This window comes from Ambystoma mexicanum, chromosome 2q (genome assembly GCF_040938575.1).
Source record: "Ambystoma mexicanum isolate Mex_15411 chromosome 2q, UKY_AmexF1_1, whole genome shotgun sequence".
In the NCBI taxonomy this organism is placed as follows: Eukaryota; Metazoa; Chordata; class Amphibia; order Caudata; family Ambystomatidae; genus Ambystoma; species Ambystoma mexicanum.
This window is the reverse complement of record NC_090924.1, coordinates 1040616409-1040633557: the sequence shown is the minus strand read 5'-3', so window position 1 is coordinate 1040633557 and position 17149 is coordinate 1040616409. Positions and strand designations below refer to the sequence as shown.

The window sequence follows — 17149 nt, the reverse complement described above, 5'->3', positions numbered from 1 at the left end:
AGTGTACACTGTACCAAAAAGCCTCAGTGCTGACCTGTGGTATGGTAAACCATTAGAAAGCCAACGGTTCTGTCTTGTGAATAAACTGTTTTCGTTTTTTCCAAATGTGTGGGTTACTCTGAGGACCTTGTTTATAGGTGGTGCTGCTGATTGAGAAACGTTTCCCTGAATTAAAACTCTCAAAAGGGGTTTATGATCGTTAACGGCCGAAGAGGGAGGGCTTTGCCTCTGCTTTCTTTCCATTAAGAGAATAATGATCGGAAAAATACATTACACAGCAGCAACAACCACTTTTGCAGCAGCAACATCTAGGAATGTGCTTTAGTCAATGAACCTGTGTGAGCTTCTAAATTCTTTCCTTTGCATTATCTTTGCTATGTCTAGTTATGCTATGGCATTTATAACGCGCCTATACACACGTGTTTCAAGGCGCAAATGTAATGCTCAATGCTTTAAACAAAATCTAGTGTTGGAATCTTGTATATGGAGTGCAATCATTTTTTGTAACCTTGCAGGAAAGATAAGTAGCGGTTTGAGCGCTCGCTGCTGTGCTCTCCAAGTTGCAGGTTTGAATCCCAGCAAGGCCAACTCTGTTTTTCATCCTTCCGAGGTTGATGAATGAGTACCAACTTCAGTTGGATGATAATCGTATGTAAATATGTTCTTTGTACAGCCCTAATAACATGGTTATGGTTAATGTTTGGGTGGGTTTGTGGTGCAGGATTTGTGGGGTTCATTCTAGTGTTTCCCCCTGGGGTTATATAGTCTGGAGTCAGCTGCAGCTGCTAGTAACTGAAGGTTCCAGCAAGAAGTACCACTAGATCAAGCGAAAGCTGAGTCATTGCTTGCTTTTTTTGGAAGAAGCCGCGCAGCAGCAACCGGGTTTGCTTACAGCTGTAATTGCAGAAGGAGATCATTAGGATGTTTCTGAAAGAGGCAGATGATTTCGCCTCATGCATGCAACAGAAATATGCAAATAATACTTGGAAGGCTGGACTGCCAAGGTTTTGTTTAGGTAACTTTGGCAGTGTCGCTGCTTTAAAATTAAAATGCATTTGAACTCCCTTTTTTATTAAAACTGGCAAAACGTGTGGCTAATTTGTCGTGATGTTACTTATTTGCGTGTTAAGTTGTCATTCCAAAAGGCAAAGCTGGCTTTGTTTCCTACATCACATCCCGTTTCTTCCTTGGTTGTGGAATGTGTATCCATGGAAAGAGGATACGGCCGAAGTATACTACACAGTGCCTTCATTTCAAATGTGCCAGGGAGCATTTACAGTCAATCACATGGAATCTATATCGCACGTGCTCCAAGCTCTAACCGCCACGTGAATAAGACCTGAGCCTTGAGTATCCGCTGTCGCGAGGACGATTTAGAAGATGCACAAAGTGATTCAAGGTGTTTTCCAATGATTGCCCACCATCTTGTTTTAGAGTGCTTGGGGCCTACTTTTTGTCTCACTTTCTGGGCCAGACAAATGAATCCCCAAAGAGGAGATCTTTCAACACTGCGATCCTGCCGATGTTGCTGGGATGAATACCCCGCACCTCTGCCTTTCCCGAGGTCTACAGATGCTCTAGGAAGCTCTGAAAGAGGTATTGGTGTAGGGAGGGGGAAAATGCAAAATAGCGTTGCTGTTGTGTTGATACCTGCAGAACAGAAGTACCCAGAGTATGCTCTCAACAAAACACTCAGAAACAGACCTGAATGCAGAAGATTAATTTGTGTTAGTTGAGGAGCCTCTTGTGCCTGTGGGGCCAAGGTGCCTTGGCAGGGACTTTGCTTTGATATGTAAGTGTATTGGAGAGGAGTACCGTTCTGTTAGTCAGTTGGGAGTGCTATTCAACTGCTGTAGGCAAATGGCTACGTTGGTTTGTGCATTTGAGCTGAACCTAGAACTTTTCGACAACAGACACATCTGTACCAACATCTCAACAAGAGACTGACATGCAAGGAAATCGCAACACCACTCGGGAATCAAGGCCGGTAATAAAACAAACCAAACCACATCTTTAAAACCCACTGCAACCTTATAAACACAAGATCCATGTCAAAACACGCGACAGATTTTTTACCTTCTCTGCGACAACGGCATTGACATCCTATTTATCACAGAAACTTGGTTGGACAACGACTACAAAATCACACTCCAAAGCTGCCTTCCGGTAAACGGGAAAAATAAAGGGGGGGGCCCTCGCAATAGCATTCAAAGAACACCTGAAAATAAAAACCGACAAACCTCACAACAACATCATCTGTGAAACCATGGTCATACACCTATCGGCGAATCCAAAAACTAACATCACATTCATTCTGGTTTACAGACCACTGACGTACGATGCAACCTTCGTCGACAACTTCGTAGAAGCCTTCACCAACATAACCATCAAGCACGAACATCTAATAATCCTGGGGGACTTAAACATCTGGTTTGAAGTAACACGCCAACTCCCAAAACTCACTAATTGGGCACCTAACAACCATGAAACTACAACAGTTAGTCAAAGGGGCAACACACTAGGCAGGACACACCCTTAATGCAATCTTCGCCAACGAAAAAATTATCCCATTCGCGATCACACTACCAACTCAAGTCCACATCCATCCCCCCCGAGCTCACAACCATCACAAAAATAACCTGGAAAACCGTCAAAGCAAGCCACCTAATGGAACAACTGGAGATGACCAAACCCTCGACTACAGAACTAGAGCTGGCTGACCGAGACGGGAAAGCTGAGCTACTCCACAAATGGATTGCTGCTACAATTGAAAACATCACCCAGGAAAAACCATTTACCCGCTCAAAAAAAAGAGCAATGGCAAAATGGTTCAACCTGCTACTAAGCACCATGAGAAAGGACAACAAGAAGATGGAATTGGAATGGAGGAAAGAATACAACCAAGACAAGAAAATACTATTCCAGAAACAAATCCGCATGTACAAGAAGGAAATGCAAAATGTGAAGGGAAGGCATTATGATGACAATCATTAGTGCCACGAATACACAAAGAAATGTTCAACATCCTTAAAGAAATTAGAAACCCACCTGGTTGCGACAACACTCCAACACCCCCAGAAAAACTTTGCAATGACTTGGCAGACCACTTCAAGAACAAAATCAATGACATCCAACCAATCATACAAAACAGACGAAGCAACCACAACACTCAACCAACCGGACCTAACTAAGAGCCACAGCACAAACTCTAAAACTTTCCTGAAATATAAGCAGAGGAATTCACCAAGCTGGTTGAACACAGCAAGAAAGCAAGATCACCATGGATCCCTGCCCCCTGACATCTACAAATCAATCCTCGCACAAGGAACGCCATCAGAATACTACAGAAACCTCTCACCAGGAACTGTACCAAAATCCTTCAAATCAGTATATATCAAACCACTGTTAAACGCAAGTGGCGACGTGGAAGACCTCCAACTACAGACCCATTTCAAACATTCCCTACCCAGCAAAACTTGTAGAAACTTGCGTATACAAATTAACCCAAGAACATGTAGAATAACACCAACTGCTAGACCAAGCACAAGTCTGTTTCAGACCTGCAAGAGTAACCGAATCGGCACTACTATCCATCTGGGACAACCTAAAAACAAATGCACACTCCAACACATCAGCTGATTCTACTGGACCTCTCTGCATCCTTCGACACAGTAAGCCATGGCACCCTAATCAAAAGATTGGAAGACATAGGTATAACGGGCATGGCACTACTCTGGATTAAATCATTTCTAGCAGCCAGAACAGAAACCATATGGATAAAACCCTTCAAATCTACTCCACGAGTTAACGACTGTGGAGAACCACAGGAATTCTCACTATCACCACCATACTGCCAACATCTACTAGATCCAATAAACAGAATCTTCAAAAAATACAAAATTACGTGCTACAATTATGCAGACGACACCCAAATAATATACAAATTCGAAGACGCACAAGCCGATCACTCAACCCTAATTGAGTGTCTAAAAGAAGTCTTTAACTGGATGAGCGCCAACAACCTGAAAATCAACCCAGGAAAGACCGAGATGATGATTATATCCAAAAACCCAGATAACAGCACCTACATTGCCTGGTACACAGAAATGGAAACCACGCCCACACCATCTAAGGTAGATTGACAACACCCTAACCTTAGAACCGCAAATAAATGCAATAATCAAGAAATGCTTCTTCCTCCTTCACACAAGAAGAATCCTACCTTTCCTCTACTTCACCCTCCTTCACCCACAAAACACTCACAATCGTCGCCCTAATCATGTCAAGAATCGACTATGCAAACAGCCTCTCCCTCTGGATGCCAGAATACCTGCTCAAGAAACTACAACGCATCCAAAATGCAGCAGCCAGACTCCTCAAACTATCCAGAAGAGACCACATCACTCAGCGCTAGAAATACTACGTTGACTCCCAGTCAAACACCTCATCACCTTCAAAACAATGTGCATAGCACACAGTGCAATCAGCGGACAGGGAGCTGAATACCTGCAAAAGAAAATAACAATCTACAAGCCAACGAGACTCCTTAAGCCATGAAATCCACCTGGAGCCAAAACCATATGTCAAGAAGAAACGAGGAGGCTCCCCCTTCTTCCACCTGGCCACAAAAATCTGCAACAACATGCCGAAAGAAAAAGGAAACGCCAAAGGCCACCTACAATTCAGGAAACTACTAAAAACCTGGCTCTTCAAAACCGCAGAAACAAACAAACCACCAAACGGGAAATCGAGAGAACAGGTTGACAGAAATTAGGATGACAGTCATTTCTGGATTTCTGGGTGTTGTCTAAGGAAAAGTCATACAATAATGAGTGAGAACACTAGATTGAACAGGACACAAGTGACAACCCCATAAAGACAGAATTAGCACCCCTGCCCAATTCCATCCTACAACCTCACCCACTCCTTGAACGCTAGCAAATGCCAACTATGAATTTTAACAGCTGCCATTTTGGACAGAGCCATGGACGTTAGCATGTGCAGAGCCCCGGACAGAGTTGTTAATGATGGCAGATGCCGCGCCTAGACATAGCTGCGAATGTTGGCATGTACCTCGCTCAGATGACGGGGTTGTGAGCGATAGCCTGCGTGAGATACTGGGTAGGATTACGAATGCTGATCATTGGCACATCTGGATAGAGTAGCGATTGTTGAGCGAAGCCACGTCCGGGCTCCACTCAAATGCTACCATGGCTAGATTAGGATGGAATCACGAATACCAGCTAGCCGCACACCTACACGGGTTTCAATGGTGGGCAAGGGCCGAATATGGGCACAGTTGTGAATATTGGCGAGCGTCATTTATGGAAGGGATAGTGAATATCGGCTGGTGCCAGAGCTAGATTGACATGCAGTGATGTTCGCGTGCCACACCTAGAAAAAAAATACATAGAAATTCAGCACATCAAAATTTGACAGCGATGCCAATAACCTATCCACTAACAATTTCACCCCTCAGACCTACACCTCTCAAACTCTAACCAGACACAACCACAATCCTATAACACAACAAACCGCACAAACTTCACTACACCGCAAAAGCCAAAAAAACCTCGCATAGACTTGCACAACAGCACATGACGTCTACCGACTGGAAAACGCCCCAAGCCCAGCAAACGGTGTTAACCGTATTGAGGCTGCCAACAGCACATCACTGCTCTCTTTCACTTTTCCTGCTTACTCCCGCTAACTCAACCCCCTTCCTGTTTCAGAACGCCAGGGGACCACTCCGGTGGCAATAGTGTGCGGTACAAATATCCTTTATCATTAACATTGAGGTTGATCACGTTAGTGTGGGAAGGTTTGTGAGCACACAGTGAGCAACTTGCAGCGTCCATACAGTGTGGCCATGCTGACATCTTAGTAGGGTTGCCCTCTAGGACAGGTAGAACCAATTTGTTCCTGAGTAGCACTATTGCGCTGCTATATTTAATTTAAATTTTAAAATGTGTTTAAGACTGTGTTTTGAGTCTTGGTGGTTCCCTAGGAAGAACTCTGCATGTCATAAGGTGAAGGTGCAATACCAATGAGAGCCATTAGGGAGCAAAATCATGAGGCACTAATTGAATTGGGCGCCATGGGCACATCACAGTGGAACACCAGGGAGCAAAACCACAGAGTGCTAAAATTACAGTAGGGCACCCACTTGATTAATAGACGAAACAAAACTATCAATCGCTGGATTGGGCAGTTGCTTCCATTGGAAATGATCACCACAATGAAGACAAAGCACACACCAGGTGAAGGAATACCACCATGTATGTCCCCTTTAAATGGGGGCTGCATCCAAATCCTTCCACTACAAAGAAATTATCAATGCAAAATAATGGGTAAAAATCAGTTTAAATAGTGAGCAATAAATAACAGTAGGCTTCACATTGCAAAATATTAGACTAACCCATAAAGACAGTTGAACAGCAGATGGGACAAATTCACATAAACTAATCGCAGAATAAATATCTGCTTTAAACCTGTGATATTATATAACCAACTAAATAAAGTACATTTAACACACATATATATATATATATATATATATATATATATATATATATATATTGAAAAAAAGGAGAGGGGCGCACTCCAGTTCCCTGCACAGTAAACCTTCTCAGCTACAGGTGTTCTCCTCCGACCGGTTTCTGTGCCAATACACGTCATCAGGGAGGCTCTTAACTTGCAGCTCACAGCAAGTGCAGGTGTTAACACTTAGTGATGATTCTGCTGCAAGGACTTCTGGTAGCTGTAGTCATCAGGTTTGCAAGGAACAGACTCACACCCTCTCCTCTTTTTTTCAACACATTTGTAAGTTTTCTGAAGGGTGGAATCTTCAGAAATCTAATAGGGTGCTGCACCGGGGTAATTTATGCCCAACTTTGGAGTGCCTCACTGTAGGCTACTCCCCCCCCCTTTCCCCACTGTGGGATTGGGTGTGAGTCTGTTCCTTGCTAACCTGATGACTACAGCTACCAGAAGTCCTTGCAGCAGAATCCTCACTAAGTGGTAACACCTGCACTTGCTGTGAGCTGCAAGTTAAGACAGCCTCCCTGATGACGTGTATTGGCACAGAAACCGGTCGGAGGAGAACACCTGTGGCTGGGAAGGTTTACTGTGCAGGGAACTGGAGTGCGCCCCTCTCCTCTTTTTTTCAACACATTTGTAAGTTTTCTGAAGGGTGGAATCTTCAGAAATCTAATAGGGTGCTGCACCGGGGTAATTTATGCCCAACTTTGGAGTGCCTCACTGTAGGCTACTCCCCCCCCTTTCCCCACTGTGGGATTGGGTGTGAGTCTGTTCCTTGCTAACCTGATGACTACAGCTACCAGAAGTCCTTGCAGCAGAATCCTCACTAAGTGGTAACACCTGCACTTGCTGTGAGCTGCAAGTTAAGACAGCCTCCCTGATGACGTGTATTGGCACAGAAACCGGTCGGAGGAGAACACCTGTGGCTGGGAAGGTTTACTGTGCAGGGAACTGGAGTGCGCCCCTCTCCTCTTTTTTTCAATATATATATATATATATATATATATATATATATATATATATATATACACAAATGAAGGTCATAAAATGGGCGCACCTTCTTGGTTGTTAGGATATGGCTTGTTTTTCAGGTCCACAAGGTCACCTGGCCCTATCTGTTGGTTGAACAGATGCCCCTTTGATGTCCAACCTTGTTAGGGTAAGGCTGCTTTTAAGTTGCTTGGTGATGGGAGGGGAGAAGGGGGGGGGGCGGACAAGGTCCGGTTATGTTGCCCAAAGGAGGGAGGCATCACTTGAGATTGTGGGTAAGAACTGGGGTGGAATTGGCAATGCTGGTTATCGCGGGTAAGGAATGGGAGGATGGAAAATGGGCTATCTGCTCACAGGCTTTATCCTCCCTTACAATGCCTATGACCAAAAAGCAAGAATAACAAAACATGAGCCTTCATACAAAGGGACTTAATGGCATGTTCGGGTTCGTTCCAGAGATGGTAATAAATCCAATGCCAGATGTCCCTAATGAAGCTGGGCCAGTGCACTTGAAAGACTCATCATTTACCGAAGTCTTGGCATCCCATAAAACTGAATTAGCAAGAAGTCATGGAAAGGTTATGAACCCTATGCACAGCAAAAAGGCATCTGCTCTGAAAAGATTTATCTCCTACAAAAGGGAGTATGTAGGCCATGCACCACCACTGCCACCTTCAGGAAAATACCTTCAAATTCACACTAGAACACCTGATTCATATTAACAGGAGGGAGAACTTAACATTAAATGTTCAATCACTAAATCGATCACTGTGTCGTGATGCAAGCTCTGATCAATACAACATTTTGACAGTTGTAGCTAGAAGTAATAGCTATCATAATATGTAAAGAAATATATATCCTGCCACGCTTTGATTGGGCATAAATGATAAACCTAAAATGACACCAAATTTCATCGCAATGCAATCATTTTAAGTCTCTAAATGTTCACATCGATTTACAGAATAGGATATTAGTTTTATCAATTTGTTTCACTTATCTTAATCATAAATTAGAATCCAAAAACAAGATGGGCTTTTCTTCAATAGGAGTGATTTTTCTCTCCCACCTTTCGGAACTGGGGAACCACACCTCCTGTCACAAGACTGAAAAGGAAAACTGTATGCACGTAGGACAGAGGGGGAGATGGTGGCTTGAGGAGGAGGATTATGGAATATGTGAGATGCATATGAAGTATTGACCACATGTAGATTGAGACCAGTCATTTGGGGGCATAACCAGTCTGTTCGAATTTGGGTTCCAGGTAGGACACCTGAAGGGAATGTTTGTTGAAGGGATGATTTTAGGCTGACTGTATCCGAAAATCAGAAGTCCCATCCCTAAATGTAAATCGAACCCTAAACTCTTCATATAGATTTTCCAGGGTACCATCTGGATTAATAATTTAAAGGGAGCCTCTGGGCTGCAATTTTAAAACAGGAACACAGGTGCTGATATCTGTGTGCTGTGTTTTCCCCGATCTACATTGAACACAAAGTGAGATGTTTCTTTAAATCCCAAGGTACTTTGTATCGGGGAAACTAAATTCAAAATGGATGTCTTTTGGTGCCATTTTGGGCTTCAGTGCCTTATAAATTCAAATCAAATGTGTTTTCAGTGGGAGTTGACAAATTCTGGTCCGTTGTTTACATATTGCAGTTAATGTGTCCTAAGCAGTAACGTTTGTCCATTGGTATGTTTTTCAGAAGTGACGCTGAAGCTTCAAGTGAGCGATGCCAGCACCCATCAACCAATACCTGAAGCTGCCATTGAGATTTTTACCAACCAGATTTCTATTGCGACTGGGAGCTCAGGTGGAGATGGGAGTGCCTTCATCAAGTTTCACTACAAGTTGGGTAGTCAACTGATCATCACAGCCTCGAAGCATGCCTACGTGCCAAATTCTGCACCATGGAGACCAGTAAGATTACCTGGTAAGACATTTTAAAAAATTGATAATTTTTATTTGTCCAGTTTGTGTGATCTCATTGCAATCGAATGATGAAAGCCCTCTTCTTACATTTTGACTCCTTTAAAAATGCTTTTACAAGACTTCAAAATCTTACTCCTGGCTGAAGTTATCCTTCCTTTTTGATTGAGATACCCAAGTTGCAAGCCCAGGGACCACCACATACCTTCCACACATAAGCTAAACGTTGATTGAGCACTCAGAAGCTATCTGCACCGGCACTTCATCCATGTGCGTGTGGCCTCTTCTGACACTGTTGAACAGGAGCATTTCTTGAGCTTGCAGTATTTTACTCCCTAATCCGTCAAAATGTCCCTAAACGCAACTTTTCTTTCAACCCCCCAAAAAAAAAATATTTTACTTTATACACTGAGCCACAATCAGAATGCTAATTTTATAGCTTTTCTATGCTGCAGAATGTTTGAGTTTCATGCAACTATCTTGGAGGGTCTATTTATAAATCCAATAAATTATTCAATACACATCTTCCAAAGATTTTCAATTATAGGAATTGTCTGTAGAAATAGATTTGAATAGAGTGTTATCTTTTGCTATGTAGAAGTCTTCAATAGCAGAGCAGCAGACATGTTGTCGGCCTGACTGTGCTATGCAACAGCTTACATGGTGCATCAGGTCAGCCGTAAAGCATTGCCAATAGATATGGGTACAGCCCAAAAAGCCCATCTGACAGGGCCAAGTGAAAAAGCAACTGGAGGGCTTGTGTCAACACACCTTTTAGTGCAAGAGCAACGGAGCAATTCAGCATGGTTGGAGTAAAACATTAAGCCTATTTTAGTCTTGGGATTTCCTTGTTGGCAATGTTGGAATGAATGCAGTAGAAGGATCTTTCCACAAGTTGCAGGCAACAATGATGTTTATGCTTAGTAATAGTTGTCAATCCGCCTGCTGTGGATAAACCAGACATCCAGTGAACTTTTATATTGTTACATTAAAAACGAAACTTAAAAATTTATTTTTGATGATCCAGCAGGAGTATATTTGCATGGAGACACCCCCTCGATGACCTAAAACCAAAATCTTCATGCCCCATCATTTCACAACATCTTGGGTTTGTTTTTATACCGATTCACTACAATTTGTAGATTTTCAGAAATGCATTTTATGCGTTAACTTGTGGGTTACTTGGGCTGCTTGCATAATGGGCTCAAACAGATAACCAGCAGCAGTGTGAATCGGTCTTAGTCCCATTATGTGCTTTTATGAACAATTAGTGGAGCTTCTCTCATTGAACATAGGAAGTTTGTGGGTCTGGCATTATTTTAAGCAATGCTCACTTCGCCTGCATATACCTGGTCTTGAATCTGATTCCATGCAATATGTGCACAGTTTGTGACTTTGCAGATCTACTGAGGTCTTGCAACAGACGCTCCATGAGAAGCCGCTGTAGCTGCATTACCCCTATGTGACCTTGCAAAGTTGAAAAAGCAGCTGCAACATCTGCAAATGCTAACAATAACTGGCTGCCTTTACGGAAAGCCCTTGTTTTACAAACCATACAGTCATGCTCTTATGAAGTGTTTACACCTCCTTTACATAACACGTTCACGTTTTTTAAAAGATCCACAGGTTGAACCTATCGAAGGGGGAGGGGTGTTCTGAACCCTACGTAATTTTTTTTTTTTTTTTTTTTTTTTTTTTTTTATCGTATTATTTACATGGTGGTTCTGCTGACACAGAATCTCACTCGCTTCACTTGACAATACATTTCCATAATACCTTAAGCACAGCGTCCTGTTCAGGTATTAGAACTTTGGATGGTGGCCAAACAGTACTGAACTTCTGTCCAGCTCTAGATAATTTTTATACCTCCATTTTCATTTAAAAATGACACTATTGCTCCCAACTAACACAAGAAGGGACACCAGGCTTGAATGCTACAAGGTCAAACCTAGTCTAAGAATATGCAAATGAATGTGTACCATTTTAAGTCTTTGGTTGTAACATATGTTTTATGTACCCAACTACATGGTATCTTTCACCTACTAGGAAGTTGTTTGTTAAATGTACTAGTGTTCTGTTTACGCCTTTGACACTTACAAACTGTTTTTCACAGAATTTTAGACAAAATCATGTTTGTTCAGTACAATGGCTATTATGAATTGTTATACAGCTTCAAATTCTTAAATATTGTGTAAAAGAAAGGGTATCAGCGAATTAATAATAAAAAGCTGATAGTTTCAAAAACTCAATGACCTGTATTCATTAGCAGTGAGTGTTTGTCTCCAATGATGGTTGCCCCATGAGTATGGGCTTCCAAAAGGGTTTAAAACCAATTTGCATTTAAATGGTTATGCATGTTTTTGAATCATAGAGGGTATGACAACCCCCCAGTTATAGAGCAAAAATACAGCAATGCATACATTTTGACTGGTGGGTGAGTTAGCGAGGTTGTAAGAGCCAGATAGAGATTTGTGTGAGGCTGCACGAGAGCCAGGTTGTCATTATTTGCACATTTCACACGTCTTGGATGTCCCAGGCTTCACATAAGTGTTTCTTTTGCTCTACATTTTTTGTTTGACAGGTGTGCCTATCTTGTATGAATGAGTCCCTTTGTATGTTCTCCAGTACCCTGAAGCACCCGCACCCCTTCCACTCACCAACACCCGTCGCACTCCCCAATTCTCCATCACTAAAACTCACAAAGCCGTTACTCTGCCAGCCATGTGCATAATTGCCAACTCGGAACTCTCTCCCCAGCCCCTGCTCTTTCCCAACTGGGCTCCCAACTTCCACTCTAGTTCTGCCTTGCCACCCCCAGTTTTTCATTCTTTCTCAGTATCTTTGCCCCAGACTACCCCTTTCGTCTCCAATTTCTCACTCCTTTTGCATCTCACGCCCTTTCATCCAGTCCATTGGACTCCTACACACTCCGCCCCCCATTCGGTCTCCCATTCTGCGGCTGGCTCCTCCTTTGCCTTACCCGTCAACCCCCTCTGTACCGTGGAAGTCACTCTTGCATTTTGTTGCCTTCATTTTTTTTAATGCACATTTTTTCGAACTATTTTTTGCAGAAACAGACTTGCAGTGTTTTTTGGCAAGGAGGGACAATGGCTCAGGACTAATTGATCGCACTATTACAGTGGAGGAAGGCACCGTAGAGGGAGTTTCCTGGTCTCGTGATGGGCAGCAGAGGGTCACTAAAAACAGCATTGACCAAGACCCCCGCCATTCAGCAGGAGCAGTCCTGTGCGTTGAGGGTGCTGTCCTTGCTTTTTCCATGGCCAATCTCCAGAATTGTTCCAGAGCTCCTCTTAGTCACAATTCAGACTGGGGGCTGCCCCCCAGCACACAAATGGAGAGGATATGCACCATTCAAACAGGCTAAGGGCAGTCCAAGCATGGACAGTTACTTACCCCACATATGCCAAGCAACAGACATCCCATGGTGAAAGTGGGGATTGAAACCGGGGCTGGCCCACCGGGAATTTCCCCAGCAGGCCTCTGGGCATAGGGTCTCTTTTGGGGTCTGGGGAAGGTCAGGTGCATGATAAATAAATACATTCTTTCGGAAAGAATCATCCAGGCCAGCCTGGGTAGTTCGCTCTTCACTGCTGCAGGCTGGCAGCTCGGGTTTAAGGGGACACCACTTGGGGCCAGGCATGGGCATCAATCGTCTGCATGTGCCCTAACGAATGACATTCGCAGGTCAGCCTGGTCCCCATTTGCACCAACCCCCCCCCCCCGGCTGCTGCTGAGACCGCCCTTGGACTGCACCATGGAAGCCCGTGCTTCCTGGGGTTGATCGCCTTTGTGGGTGAAGTCCCCAGCCCGGCGCCCGCCTCTGTCTGACAGAGCACTTCCAACAAGTAAGCACATCGTCTGGTCTGGAGACTGGCTGCTATCAGTGTGCTCCCCATTTCTCCGTCTCACCAGTAGCCCTGCACTGGCCTAGCCCTGCTGTGACCCCGATCACTCGCCTTTCACCGACCCACCCCTGATGTATGTCGCCGCCTGACCACCCTCTGCAGAACTACCCATCGATACTAGGTTATATTGGCAGATCACTACTGCGACCAATTGACCATCGTGCTTTACGTTATGACTCCACACCCTGATGTAGCGCTACTGTATCCTTTCGGCCATCCGGCTTATCTGTTCCTGCTGGTGACCCTGACTACAGCTCTACACCCATCTACCACTCATGTGGGTCCCTGGGCCACCGTCCCTCCACTTTGGCCCTTCACTGAGAATTCTCCACTCTGACCACTGAACATGTGTTCCATTATGACCTGTCGCTACTGCCACCCTTGATATGAACCCGACCTCCCTCTGAGCCATGACCATCACCCCACACTGACCATGCCTCTCCATACCCCCGACCATCCTAAATGTACTGACCGACCATTTCTTTCACCCTGGCCCACCACCAGAGGATGACCCATGACTGCTGTGATGCCCACTGCCATCCTGTGCTGAACTATCGCCACTGACCCCGCCTGCCCCAGACCATCCTGCACCGACCCACTGTTACAACTTGGCCTCATGCCACCACTGCGTTACCCTCGCCACGCGCTGCTTTCTTCCATGAAGCCGTCCGTCAGAGTTGGTCTTGCTGACACCTCTGGTGTTCCACTGTTTCTCGCGACTTCATAGTTCCTCACCTGAAGCGTTTGACCCATTGCATGTTCTTAAAGACAAGTGTTAGCAACTTTAAACAGAAAACGGCTACCCAACCCCGCTTCATACCCATTCGCCGGGATAGATTGTCGCCCGCAGTCCGCCCCTATGAATCGCCAGCCCCTTTTCGAATGCCATGCTTAAGAGCTCAGGAGTGGCAAGGAAAGGGGCGGCTTCCACACCCATTGCTCTAGGAGCCTGTGCGCCTGTCCATGGGAAATGGACTGGATTACATCCCAAACGCCGCGCTCTGAAAATCGTGCAATGTGCAAAGGCATGATCTGTGCTCGGGCCATGCGAGAAAAAAAGCACTAACGTTTATATACGGCTCTTTCGCGATGTACTGCGGTGTTTGCTGCACCATTTTTGCTGTGTTTCACGTTTACTGTAGCAGTTTAATAGTACACAGTTAACGCAAGACGGATGTGAAGCGTGAATGTAGCAAGCACCCAACCCAATGAGCTATCTGACCTGCAAGTGAACATGCGCTCTACATATAACGCGCCATCTGTTTATATTAATGACTGTAGGAAGGAAGTGTTTCAGAAAGTTTTACGGGTACTGTAGTCATGCTGGTAAAGTGGCAGGCAGTGTTCCCCTCTTGAAACACCCCTTTCCTTGGGAGGGTGTGATGGGCCTAAACGAGCAGAGGAGCACGTTTATATGATGTGATGCTGCAGGCCAGGTGGGGATAGATGTGCCTGCTCTGTTTTATGGCCGATCTGCATCATTCCGTGGGGAACCTTCCCTGCACTTCTGTTTGGCATTCATGCCTGCCCTTTGGTATTGTTTTGGGGGCGTGAATAGTTTGCCCTGTGTTTTGGTATGAAGGCCTTTCACTGGTAGGTTGTGAATCATCGCCACATCCCACTCCATACAGTGAATTCTGAATGCTAATTGCATTGGTGTGAAAAACACGTTGCTGTAAATTGGGACCAGAAAGCTTGTGGCTTATTCTAAAGAGAGCATCTGCAGTGTGTGTTCTCGGAGCTGCCTGGCATGGGGGTCACACCGCTGTCCTTTGGCAAGAGTAGATGCCTCTGCTCCATACGCATTTTTAGTTTTCGGCTTCTGTCTGCCTATTCTGTGTGATACTGTGTACAGCGGTGATATTGCTGGAGTCTAAACACCAGTCACTTTTCAGTTATGTGCAGGAACTACACTGCTTGTAATACAGTGACAGTGACTATCGTCAGGTCCACTGCGAAGTCTTTAAAATTTCAGGGATGAGTCTTGACTGACAAAGCTGGAAAGGCATAGCTCAGTAGGTTGAGTGGTCATTGCTGAAATCTTTGTCTACCACACCAGTTTGAATCCATTTGGGGTCGATGCCGCTCAAATTTCTTTCTGAAGAGGTGAATCGTGCTCGGTTTTGCAAATGTATTTACTTTGAGAGTCTTGCTATATTGTTTGGTTGATTTATCATGCGAGTTGGTGCTTTACAATTGGAAGTCAGTCAAATTATTTTGGAAATGGCACCAAGGCCAAAGCAGTGCATGAAATTGATAAGAGAATAGAAAATGAACTTAAAATATGAGTTCAGGCAATCGAAAATGTTATTCCTATAACCTTTTTTGTTACTTTTTAATAGCATTTAAAATAAAATTGCCAATTGGAAAGCGCACACCAACGTTAGGCAACAACATTAAAACGAACCCTGCATGTCTGCACTTCACAAACCACCTGTTCCTCTGTAGCAGGATCATGTTGCGCTTTCTTATTTAACTATAGAGAGGACATGAAAGTACAAAGTTCGGCAAAGATTACTTGGCACCGAATTCACAGCAGCGAGTTTTCTCATAAGGGTCGGACTGGGCCATAAATTTGTCTCGAGCATCAATGAAAAAGTGGCCCACAGTTGCAAATGGCTGTTAATCCCTTTTGTGACACTGTCTGATTAGTACCTAAGGGGTAGTACCCAAATGTGATGCAAATTGTGCATTTTAAAGAATATTTATTCAGCAACACTGGTCAGAACATTTAGCCGCATAGTGAAATAACTCGTCAAACTGTGCCATATTGGCCAGAATAGTGGTCCACTTGGACCCAAAAAACTGGCCTACACCAGCATTTTGTGTTTTTGTTTCAGCCAGGAGCCTATTGCCCTATAGGCCAGTCCGAGCCTGCAAGTTGTGCACCCCACTGCTCATGGAAACCTTTAGCAGCAATTTGCCAAGTCACAGTCTAGATACCACTACCCTATGCTTATAATTTGTCACCCAGAGCAAGAGTAGAGGTAAATCATTAAGTAGAAGAAAAGGCAGATATGACCTCACCCTTACGTTGATTCTCTCCCTGGCTGCTCTATAATCGGGACACACGTCTCAGGGTTGCTTGTGCCAATGTTGCCAGCCTATCTCTGTCAAGTGACAAAAGGGTTCCTGGTTTGGTGGACTAGACCGTAAGCCACATTGCTAAAGTTTTTGTCAAACAATTATCAGCCAAACTGGCCTCATTCTGCACCATTTGAAGCATGCTTTAAATGCACTTATTTTTACAAATATTATTCAATAATTTATTGGGGCGTGCGGATACGCCCAATCCCCTCATAGAAGGGTTGGTCTCACGCGCTGTGCTCTCTCCTTTATATGGGACGACTTTGAAAAAATTCCAAGGCCTCATTTGGTTCCCAGCCCTGATTGAAACCAGGATGTCCCCAGCCCAAGTTAAACTAGTTCAGTCACACCAAGCACTTGACTGAAGTCAAGAGCCAGGGAGCAGGAAGCCAGACAGCCAGCAAGCAAGAGTACAGTACGTAAACCTCAAGGAGAAGCCATTTTGAGTACATGGTACTCCAATCTGGATTAGTGGGGGGGGGGGGGAAGGCTGGTGCCTGCCAGAGTAGTGCACTGGAAAATTATATATAATACTCTGTCCACTGCCAACAGTTTGTTCTGGGCACATCACAAAGGCATACACGATGTAGACAGACAAAGGGATCCATTGTAACCCTGGAACACACTTAAGGTGGTGTGCGTTACAAAAGAAAATGCAGAAAAACAAATGGGAGAAGCG

The 17149-nt window shown here is 44.4% G+C and overlaps 1 protein-coding gene across 1 annotated transcript in view; it reads left to right on the top strand.

Annotated features, from left to right (window-relative positions):
- FAM171A1 (family with sequence similarity 171 member A1) overlaps nt 1-17149 on the top strand; it is a 718266-nt gene that overhangs the window by 256708 nt on the left and 444409 nt on the right. Inside the window, exon 2 of the mRNA XM_069648403.1 lies at nt 9234-9461. Within this exon, the coding sequence (XP_069504504.1) occupies nt 9234-9461 (228 nt within the window). The remainder of the gene's footprint in view (nt 1-9233; nt 9462-17149) is intronic.